At 36.3% G+C, this 12,173-nt stretch overlaps 1 protein-coding gene across 1 annotated transcript; it reads right to left on the bottom strand.

Annotated features, from left to right (window-relative positions):
• Positions 1-3,789: 3,789 nt before the first annotated feature.
• Positions 3,790-11,771, bottom strand: FNDC7 (fibronectin type III domain containing 7). The gene is given in 12 exon segments (XM_085299029.1): positions 3,790-3,830; positions 4,180-4,209; positions 4,897-5,157; positions 5,675-5,929; positions 6,776-7,033; positions 7,449-7,703; positions 8,387-8,641; positions 9,989-10,115; positions 10,117-10,241; positions 10,561-10,634; positions 10,636-10,819; positions 11,486-11,771. Coding segments are annotated over 12 exon segments (2,133 nt in total). The 5' UTR covers positions 11,754-11,771.
• Between the last annotated feature and the right edge of the window lie 402 nt (positions 11,772-12,173).

Raw genomic sequence — 12,173 nt, 5'->3', positions numbered from 1 at the left:
TTGAGTGTCAGCTTTTCCCTGCATGTTCATTGCCAGTCGAAGAATGTTTGGGTTCCACTGTGTTTTCATTTCAAAATGAGATTAGAGTTCATATAAATCAGGACCTTTGTGTAATAGATACCGTAAAAAGAAGATATAACTGACAAAGAAATGGAATAGCCCAGAAAATATGAAGATCTTAAATATGACTCATTTGTGGTCATGAAGAGGTCTGAAGATGGAAATAAATTAATGTGTATGCCTTTTTGCTTCTGTGTGATGCAGGTCATGTAGGAATGGTATTTAAATGTTAGTTTATTTTTAAAAAAAAACATTGTCCTCTCTGAGTATTCACATCCTTCGTATATGTCATAAATCTAAAGGAGTAAACAGCTTTTAAGTTGTCACTGATCCTCCGGGAAGAAGAAAGAACAAACAAGCAGTGTTTCAAGTTTCTAACGATATATTACAATATATTTAATTCCATACTACTTGAAGAAGAAGAAGAAAAATGAGTTTATTTTGCTTCCTTGCTCTTACTTTCTCTTTCTCTGTCGTCATGATCTCTAGATCTCTAGTGTTAGAAATATGTCAGGTATCATTTGACTATATATTGTTATATTAATTACAGTGKAAATTTGAACTTGAAACAAAGCTTACACATGGAAGAGTTCTCTTCATTGCCATGTAAAACCAAAGGTATTAAGCTCCTATTTAGGATGGGAGAAAAAGCTGAATGATCATTTAAGAATATCCTAACTGGATAATGACTGAAACTGAACTGCCTTTGCAATTCCCCAGGAGATTACAAGGATTTCTTCAAAACAATGAGGTTATTTATTTTATTTTTATTTTATTTTATTTTATAGAAARCCTGTCTGTCACTAGAAGGCTTCTTTCAATCTCATTAGCTTTTGAGCTTGAGCCTGTAAGTGTCTGAAATGAGCACATCCTCAGGCTTAAAGGTTGGAAGACCTCATCAGGCAAGAGGTGGTAAGGCTCAGCTGGGAAATTAATAGTAATTTCCTTTTKTTTCTTCAGTGCTCCTTTTGCCCTGACAGCGTTAGGAGCTATGTTGAAGGAATAGTTTATTTACAGGCAAAATCCGAAGATCTCAGGAACAAGATCTTTGACTTTAAGGTGGAAAGAACTGCCTTTTTATAATAAGGGTAGTGAACATTTTGATAAGGTTGTGCAGATATCATTCAGCCCATGACAGTATTTCTTATAAGGGCAAGAGTTTGAGGACTTTGCTCTTATTCAATAATTAATCCTTTCCGACTTGTGGAGTCGAYTGGATCTATGTGAGGTACCAATATAATGGATAGTACAATGTTCATGAGTGACAAAGTTACATTGGCCCATAAAAGAAATCGTTTAAACCAAGACACCTGATCTAAGTCATTGCTGAGATTTAAAATCTTACAGCCCTTGGATTTGGATCCAGGGATTCTTCAATGCATTTTTGTATGTCTGATGCCATTTTCTTTTACATGATCTTCCTTAAAGCCAGAAGGATCAATGGGGTTTCCAGTGCTTACTGATCTGATGCAGTTGCTGGCAGTCCATTTGCAGCGGGCAGTTGGCTCCTCATCCTTAGAAGGAAATTTCTGCCAATTTTAGTCAGAGGTATTCTAACATTTTTTTCCAGGAGGTATGGCTATAGAGCTTCTATTCTGCCACTCTTAAAAGTTCTCAGGGTAAAAGTGCAACAGACAAAACATCATGAACCTGAGCATCCCACTGTATGCCGTGTGTCTGTAGTTACATAGCTGGATAGTCATTCCTCTTGAAGCCTAGTCTGGCTTTGAAATTTCCTGTGGCTCCAAAGTATTGTCTGGACTAATACTAATTTAAGAAATGCACCTCTACTTTGCTTTTACTTTTTTCCTTTAAAGATGCTACCTAATTAATTGTACTATATTTCACATACAACAAAGTAGCAAACTGTGACATTCTTTTATTTTAGGGAACGATCCAGGATTTGTGGCCCCAGAGATGCACATCTACCTACTGCCATGTAACTGTGCAGGTGATCAGGGTAAACAAAGATTTAAGTGTATCTGACTTCTGAACTTGTTATAAGTGATATTTTGCTTGTCTATCTGTATTGAAAAGACTAACGTGAATGTAGGGCCATTCACTGTGGGATTTCACTATGTGGGAGTATTTAGTACATGCATATCCATGCTTTTTATACTTTCATTTACGTGCTGATGAAGGAATACTATTGAGCTCATGCTTTTACTATTTACAGCTGAATATTTCTGTATTTAGTCAAGGACAGTATACAAGTAGCAAAGAGCTCTTAAAAACAACCCAAAAGAATTATGTGACTTCTATTGGTTTTAGTAAATGTTTGAGCCCTTATTGGACTTCTATGAAGTGTGGATAACATTAGATATGGGAGACATTCAGCCAAGTGAAAGGGCTTTTCCAGATCTGCCAGTTATTAAGCAGGTTAAGACAGTATTTAAATACTACTCTTGAGGATCTACAGTGTCTCTCTCCTCCCTCCCCTCTCCAGTCACCCAAGCAACAGTTGTTGGGTGGGGAAACGCACTTCTATAAAACTTCAATGATTTGGGGTCAAATCCTGATCCAGTTGAAGTACAGAGGGATTTTGCCAGTTCTTCTAATAGATTGAAAGCAACTTAATTTTTGAGCTGTTCTGTGTCAAGTAGAAATAATTTGGTTTTGGAACTTTTTTTTTAACTGCATAATTACAATTAATCTTTAAAAATAATTCAAACTTTTCTATTAAGTAAACTTTAACGATGATATCTATGATTAAAATCTGTGATTTTAATCAACTGATTACTTTGTTTTAAATTAAATAGTGTAAGAATGTTTGACCAGGCCTCAAACTACTGAGTGCAGCTAAATTGCTTCTCTATCTTCTTTTAAAGGGAGTTAAGTTTTATTCTTTTTATTTCAGTCTTTTTCATTGGTACATTAGGTCTAGAAGACACCTACAGATTAGTAACTGGCTTGGAACAGCTGAAATTGACTGCATTACACGGAAAATATAGTTCAAGGTTACTTAGATCTCTGTGCATGTATGTATCACATAAATGTTCATCTGCATTTTAAAAAGTGATCTCGAGTTGGGAGTGCTCACATCTGATGTCCTGGTTTACATAACAGATACATTTCCTCCCAGTCTTCAAGCTGGTATGACTTGCAGTTAGGCACAGATGTCATCTTTCCGGTTTCTGGGAAAGACAGAGAACGGCACTTAGAGAATGGTGTTACCAACATCTTCAATGTGCAGGGTAATTGGGTGAGAACAGCAGGGAGGAGCTGATCAACCTTGAAGGGGGGGGGGGGGGGGAAGGTCAGCACAAACTGTTACAAAGTGACTTCTCGCCATGCTGCTTTTGAGTCAAAGGAAGTAAATAGTCCAGAAGGTCAGTACTTCTGTGGAAGAATGAGTAATTTTAGATGTCAGAAAGAGAAAATAAATGAGTGCTGGTGATTGAATATCTTCATCTGTTTAGGTTTAGAGGGCTCTTCTTGAGAACTACAAGATAGTATTAGAAATCAGTTAAGTGAAACCCCTTGGTTTTACTAGTCTTAAGTGGAGGAGAGAACAAATCAATATACAAATCTAGTATTGATAGTGGGTATGAGTAGACAGCCTTATCTCAGGTTTCTGAGATAAGTATGATGGATTTTAACAAGTTTAACAAGTTGTATGAAGCTTATCCCTCCAATCCCAGAGATTTATAGCAGCAGAAGTTTGATTAGTAAATCCTAATTTGAATCATGACTCTCCACTTACCTCCTTATCTGAAACAGAATTTTCATTTACAGATGTTGTTCTGCATTTCTCTTTCCTCTATAAATCACTGTAACAGAATTCAGAAGTGAAGATAATTTCAGGTAGGGAAAAACCTGATGGCTAAATGGCTAACCTTTAACAGATACAATTTTTTTGTTATGTGCAACTAATACTAAACATTAAATATCATGCAACAATGTAGAATAGCATGATAGTATACAGGCCACAATATAGGTAACAAGATTTTTTTAATGATACACTGTAAGATGGCAGGATGGGAAACTGCATAGCACTAACACAAGCCGTGACTATCAAGTATATACTGTTCATACCAGATTTGGAGTTTAAGATTGTATGATGATAACATGTTTTATAAACATTATGGATTTGGAATTGAATGTGCTATATGCTCTTACCCATTCCAAGAGAGCTTCCAGAATAAGTTACTGAAATGACATGAAGCAATAGTATGAGTGTTAGGTATCTGGTTGTAAGCTGGAAAACATTAGTAGTCTGTAGAATTTAGTCCATATTACACAACTGCAATTTCATCAGATGGTATTAGTTTTATAATGGATTACAGTTATACCTTGGGAAAGGACTCCCAGGGAAATCACTACTACTTTAAACTATTGTTATTTAAAACATCTACCACTTWATTGTGTAGGAGTGGTTCACAAAAGTTCCTTGATTTGTATCTATGTTCAAAAACAATAACAACATAAAACAAATCAAAAAACAAAACCAAAAAAAACCCCTCAAATCCTCATTTATTTGCTTCTGTATTCTAATTACCAGTATCCCAACTGAAAATTAACCTCACCATATTCACTATGCCAGGTTGATGATAAACTAGTAAAGAAGCATCTGTGCAGGTAAAAGCAATCCATCGTTATGCAAGAACTACATTCAAGAAAAAAAAATACCCAGGGCTAAATACTTTTGTGGTGCCGTCATAGACCTTGCAAGGTAGCACCTACGAACGTTATGCAGAGGTCAGTATGAGGCCAGACAAGTTCTGCTCCACACTRCATTTTCTGGCATAACCTCTAGTTATAGAGGTTATAGACATTTGAATAATCTATAGCATGTGTGGGCAAAACTACATGGTTCAAAGAAGTTTTAAGTTTTACCTGAATATATTTTTTTAGGACAAAGTGTAAGCTTCGGCCCTTTATCAGTAGCTGTAGTTACTACCACTGCGTAGATATCCCCACAAGGTATCTCAGTGATATCACAGTGGCTTAGACCTGAGTGAGGGGCACAGGTGAAATTGCCTTTTGAGCCATATAGGTCAGTATTGTAAGATGACATTTTTTCAGAAGCTCGCCAGTGTACCGTGGTACCATTATTGCCAAGTCTGTATAGCTTCACCCCAGAAGGACAGCAAGCACCTAATAAAATAAGCCAGATATCAGTAGGCATATTTTATAAACTCACAATGCATTGTAAATTCTCAGAGCAAGTTTTACTATCATCCTAAATACCAACAATTCAATGAGAAATGTTTAACTTCTCACAGAAAACCAAAATAACTGTTTAAATGAACTAGAAAAGAAAATATTCTATCAGTCCCACACTGTGAAGCTGGAATTCAACTTTTTTTTAATACATTGGAATATTGTTGCTCTCTCCTGAAAGTGGAGTCATTAGGACTACTTAGAGCCACTAGGATCCACCTGTGGGCTCCAAAACTGAATTGTGCAATTGTGCTTGTCAAAATTTATATGGCCACCTGATCGCAATTACAAGAACAGGGTTTAAGTGATATGTGAAATTAATCCAAACAGGGAACAGCAAGTCTATTAACTATTTAATGTCAGCTACGCTATTTGTGTGAGAGGAATACAACATGCAAAGTAATGTGTTTGGTTTTTTTTTCCTTTCCAATTGCATTTATTATTTACATACTGGAAGAATATCCTTGATACATGCAACTGGATGTCAAACCAGTTTCACTAATTGCTTTCAGAGATAGTGTATAGTTGGTGCCACATGTGATGCATCCCAGGAGACAATAGTTTTGAAGAGTGTGACACTTTGCCTGTCCTTTTGGATACTCCAATGCTGTTAGGTATGTCTGTGCACCCATCCCGACAGACCAGCTAATATTTGTTACAGACTGCGTCACTTGAGTTAGTGTCAGGTCAGTAGGGCAACAAGGAGCTTAAAAGGAATACAAAAAAATAGAGAAGTCAATTCTCCTTTGTACTGGGTAAACTGAAGCTATTTTCAGGGACTGCAACTAAAATAATACATGATGAAGAGGAAAAGTATGTAAATTTGCATGCTTTTCATGCAAACATTTGCACACTGAAAAATATTTGACTATTTTGGCAAAGTGGTAAGCATCTAATAAACAATATCAAGATAAGACCAACTTATTTACAAGAGTTATTACCCTGCAATTATTTTATGAGGATTGTTCATCAGGATCGTAATAAAATCTGTGATCAGAATCTCAGACTGCCTCTCAAGTCAAATGGCCTTTTAAACTTTTTTATTCTACAAAATAAGATGGCCACAGTCAAACTGCCTGTTAAAAATGAATTCTGGTTCATATGTTAATCCAGAACCATGCCTGGGAATTGTTTCGGTAAGTGGCATAGGCCTGGGGTAAGAGATTAGCAGTATGAATGGTGGTAGGATGTGCTTTGATCTTTTCCTTGATAGTGTTTAGTTTCTTGATCTGGACATCATCTCAGTGCTTCTCTTGATAATAATCAAAGTGCTGACAAGGAGGATATGCAATATAGTGGATTGTGTTGCGATATTATAATTAGCTGTAACAAATTATATTTGGTTGTACTACGTTTTCTCAGTATGAGGCGCCTGCCAGATGATCCTTCTTTATCTTGCCTGTATACATATACACATACATTAAAGCACAGGACATACCATCTAGTAGTGCGGAGAGTGCAATTTAGAAAAAGCCAAAATACAGAGAGAGACATATAAATATTGTAATATCATAGTGCTAAATATTTTCCATTGTATATAATTGCCACTTACCTGTCTCTAAAGGGACGCTGTAGCTTGGTAAACTCTGTCATGCTGGTGATGTTGCTATAGCGCTAATAGAAAAAACAAATCCACAGGGAAGATTAATTATGGTACAGGAGTTTCCAGAGCTTGTGCAGTGCCACAATCCAGCCTCTCCTCTGGCAGGGACGATATATGTAGCTTCATCGTTATTAGATTGCCAGTACACGCTGATTGCAGAAAGAGTGTCTTTTGAGATATTTTTAATTTCAGGACTGCAAGGAGCTGGAAGATTTTATATTAACAATATAGAAATAGTTTGTTTATGCATACTTTATAAAATATACATGAAAAGTAACTTCTAGTTAGGATAGACAAGCTAATTTGGAATAGCATGTGATTCTTAAATGGTTATTTCTGGTGAAAATTTAGAACATTTGACAGAACTGACAACCTAAAGGTTTTGAATACACAAATAAATTGAACTCTAAGTTTGACTTTCAAAAGTTTGAAGCATTCAGCAGCTTTCAATCCAAGTGCTTCTTTAGGTCTTTGATTATGGTATCTTTTTAACAATGGAAAAAAAATATCCTGGAAGGATGATCAGTTACAGTAACTTTGCACTCAATGCTTTTCATCCATCAGTCTCTGCCATGTCTAGTTATTTCTTCTGCTGAGGAAAATAAAATGATCATAATATCTGTTGCCACATATTTAGATGCGCATGATTTATTGCCACCCTTGACTCCACTGAAAGACTAAACAGTGATATTATACTGGGTGTTTCACCGTAGAGCCGATAAGGTGCACGCTGTGGCTGTGTCCTTGCACAGCACTGCGCCAGTGCCGTCGGCAGCTTTGGTTTTGTACATTTCAGCACCACGGACAGGAGACCAGGTAACCTCCAGCGTGCCACTCGACACAAACACGGCACTGAAGTCACTGGGGCAACAAGGTGCTAAAAACAGAGACACGATAGAGATGGAAACTTTGAGGTGAACTGAAAGTTGACATTAAACTAAGCAGTTTTTCATTTATATGTGTTCCTTTTATCTTAAATCTCCAGTGAGGTCTTACGTACACAGTCTTATTAATCCCAAACTTTTTGAATTAATCCAGTATCCCTCCTTCCACTTCAAAAGAGGGCATTTGACTGCATAGGTGCTGATAAGTCTCTATATACTTGAGGGGTAATGGCAATCTGAAATAAGCTGTTAATTAGCTTACAGGAAAAAAGCTATATGCAAACTCCAGATGTATGTTTGTATTATGTATTGTCTTGACTTAAAATTTCAAAAGCATCTAGAAATTATCCAAGTAACTTTCACATCCTTCACAATTTCCAGTTGAACTGGTTATTTTTTCATTTTACAAATATGAAAACAGACTATGAAGATGTTTAAGACTGCCAGATAACTAGTTTCAAGTCTGTAAGCGTGTTGTTGCATTTGACTACTGAAGTTAAAATCAACTACAGTTTGAAGTGTTCCATTTCTTTCTGTTGATCTTTCTGTGTTTTAGTGAAGAAGTTAATAAAAATAGAGGTATAATTCATTATCTTTCAATAAAAATGTCCAGTCAGCTCTACTATAATACCGTTAATGGATCGAAATGAATTTGCAAGAATACATTGTTATTTACCAGCAGTGTAATTGAATATATCACCTAAAGGACTCTGCCCTGCCTTGTTATATGCAAAGACACTAATGAAATAGGTGAAGCTGCAGTCTGACTGGAAATGGCACTGAGTATGGGATGTGTTGCAGTGCACTTCCTAGACATCATCACTTTTCACAAAAAACACATAATAATGACCAAAATTCATGCTAGACCATAATACCAACAGGATACCAGTTTCATCCTCTTCAACTGATTTATTTCCAGGTGCACAAGGGACTGAAAACAACATTTAAAAAAAGATAGGAAAGAATTAGAATACTTAAGTCATTTAAGTTATACTTCAGGAAAAAATAAGAGGGATAGATAGAATTTATCTACTCAGCAACTTGTCTTGCTTTACAGAGAATGCTATTTACATTTAGATGAACAGTGAGTATAATTTTTATAGAACAAAGTAGATACTACCTTGATTCCTTACAGGAAAAAGATCTGCTTAAGGAGCTCTTGTGAGCAACAGTCACTAGGCAGTATTCCAAAGGAATTGGTACATTCTATGCTCATCCAAGCTGTAGTTTTGGATGACATTTGGCAGATTAGCTTGAACAGCAGTTGACATCTGAAAGCCTTTGTATGAAAACCCCGTACATACTGGTATGAAACTCATTGTGTTTGTGTCTGAATATACTGATCTTTTGCTTAGATTTCCTGTTTGGTGGCATCCCAGAATTTCACACTGAATTGCAAATCCAAGGTTTTTGTTTTAATAACATTTTTCTCCCCCCCCCCCTTTTTTTTCTCTAGTTCTAACAGTTTAGCTCACTACTCTTAGAAGATGCATCATCTAGCTGAAGTGCTTTTGAGTGGAAAGATTACAGCTCATGGCTCTCATCACATTAGATCTACTGACTTGCTTATGTGAGTATCTCTAACTCATATCAACAAGAGGTCAAAATGAACCAGGTTACATTCAATAATTTGAATACTTTGTCTTTAAAGTAGCATGTATTAACAAAAATGGTTTAAAGTTTGCTCACATGCGAAATTCTTCTAACAGGTCAGGGAGCAATACCCTCTGACATGGCAGCGGTGGTAAGTCTGASAGTAGCAACCGTTTGTCCTTATAAAGCTACTACAAGAGAATGGCCTGTGACTGTATCTTAATTTGTAGTGCAGCTCTAGCTGGAAGTGGTTATTTGTGACSTGCTTTCTAAGTGGCTCCTAGATCTAGCCTAGCAGTTCTCAGCCTAGTCCTCGAAGCTATTCTTTCCCCACAGATTCTCCCAGTCTGTGACTGAGATGACATAGGTGGGGATTGGTGGGGATTTTGTAGTGTTTTGTTTCATTTTATACTCAGGAAATTGACCTTAGAATGGGTACTTTTGATAATAGGAAAATGCAGGCTTACTGGTTCAGCCAACAGCATACATTCCCAGTTTTCTCACAGGAATATGAAGAAAGTTTAGACTACTATCTCTGAAATCAGAAGATACACAAGACAGTTCGTGCACAACAGGAAAAATAACTACTTGAGTAGCACTCATGAATTGTAATGGGTTCATTTGCCTTTGAAGTTAAAAATGTATCAAAACATCATAAGTATATAAAGATCAATTGTTCACATACTAGTTCTTAAGTTTACTGCAACAGTTGGTTTACTGGATCCAGCATCATTATGTGCTATGACAAAAATGGAATATTCTGATCCACATTGGAGCGATGGCACCATGCAGGAGGTAGAAGACGTGTGTATGCTTCAATTTAAAGAGTCTATTGGAGACTCTGTAAGTTAGAGCTCCTTCTGTTGGCATCCAAGAAACAATAGCTCTTAAAGTGCCGCTATTAAAAGCTACTTGAACATCTGCTGGTGCCTTTGGACCTACGGTGTAACAGTTTGGAAAACTTGTAAATACAAGTATTTRTTGTTCACAGAAAAATCCTTAAATCAGTTCCAGCTTATTTAATCGTTAGCCAGCTCTGTTCCACGTAAAACTTTGGTGGTAGTTAATGGTATACTTGCCTTATATTCACCAAATTTAGCTATCTCATCAGTGTTTCCATGAACTTTGAGGTGAGGATAAAATTTATGAGCTGAAAATCTACCCAACGTTCAATGAAAAATATAACAGTCACATGTATACACATATACTTTCTGGTGTGCCTTTGTATGCTTATTTTGATTTCAAAAATTTTCTTCCTTGTTGTTTGGTTATATGTGAAATCATCTCCAGGCATCCCATTGACATTCCAGGCATATGCCTTGATAGTATAGAGTTCCTGGGTCTAGATCTGTGAATATCAAGGAGGTGGTGGTGGTGTTCTCTTTTAGCATTTTGCCCAAACCATCTGACCTTATGAGGGACACAGAAAATCCAACTGCCATGTACACAGCTTTCCAGCTCACTGCAATGGAGTCACAACTTGGAGAACTTACCGACAYGATTGGTGCAGCCAGGACTGTTGAGAAAGAACACTGATTAAGCCTTTGGATTTTTAAYAATATATTTAAAGGAACCAAATTCCACATACAAGCACAGAAACAACAACCATCCAACTCTTTGAGACAAATTTACTGATAACAAAAACAGAAGGGTAAATTAATGCAAGACTGACAGAATAGAAAAGGTAACTGATTTGGTACATCCATTGTGATACTACAAGTTTTGCAAAGCATACAGTAAAGCACTAAAGTTGAGTAAGTAGAGGAATGAAGAAGAAGATGCTGTGTTTCCTATCCTCTTAGGTTTTACATTGTATTATTATCTTTGAATTATTTCTCCTTTCTTTCCATTCTCAAGTTGTGTCTTTTGTTGAAGTAAAATCTGTACATTCATATAAACTCTAAACATTTAGCTTAGCTTAAGTACAGTCACAAAATAAACTTTCATTCAGGCTTATGTACTGGTCATTATGTCAGACATACCAGTTCTAGTTCTCAAAAACTGCAAGGTGAATTTGCTCCATACAGTTTAAAATACAACATTATAACAAATCAGTACTGGTACACAAGTGGGCTATACTGTTTGTTTTGTTCCAAGTGTTTTCAAAAAAATAAAATTTTATACACTATGAATGCTTTAATCATAGTAACATTACAGTGTTCTAAATGGAAAAAAAATCCACCTGTTTTTGCTTTTCTTGAAGGTGAAGGTTTGCTKCTTCTGCCTGAATTTATAGATCTGATGGTGATTCTGTACAGGGTAGCAGCTTTCAGTCCTGTCACTGTGCCTGGTGAATTTGTAACTATAGTTTCAGTGAAGGAATCTCCATCTCCAGCAGTTAGTACATAACTAGTAGCCCCAGGAACAGCTCTCCATTCCACTGTGATACTGTTGCTACGTTTTGAATAAGCTTGGTCAGTAACAGGTATGTCTGGAGCTAGAAAGGACATACCAATAGACGTGCTGAAGTTAGGTACTTCTACTGAGCACTGCTCAGAGACTGATAAGAAAAAATGGTCCATACTTTCTATTAATATTTTAAATTTAAATTTTGATGTGATTTTAAAAAGTTAAATAATATAACACATGRTGACTTTTGTTTCAGGAAAGTTTCAGTGCTTGGAATGCTGTGACTATTGAAAAACTGTGTAAGGTTTGAGAACTCTTGGAAAATCTGCTACTGGTATGACCACATTTTTGCCTTTCAAGATGAAAGATTGTGTATCAATTAATATGATAGGTACTGTGGAGGATGCAGCTTTGTAAACTTTTCCTATTTTACAAGTTTTTTTGGTCATTCCTCTCTGTATGTTGCTGACAGATGCAAGTTGGTTTTGATTTTCCTAATTCAAAACTAGTATTTTCTTTCT

Source organism: Rhea americana, unplaced genomic scaffold (assembly GCF_003343005.1).
Source record: "Rhea americana isolate MKP2758 unplaced genomic scaffold, rheAme1 scaffold_144, whole genome shotgun sequence".
Classification (NCBI taxonomy): Eukaryota; Metazoa; Chordata; class Aves; order Rheiformes; family Rheidae; genus Rhea; species Rhea americana.
This window is presented reverse-complemented; position numbering and strand designations above follow the sequence as displayed.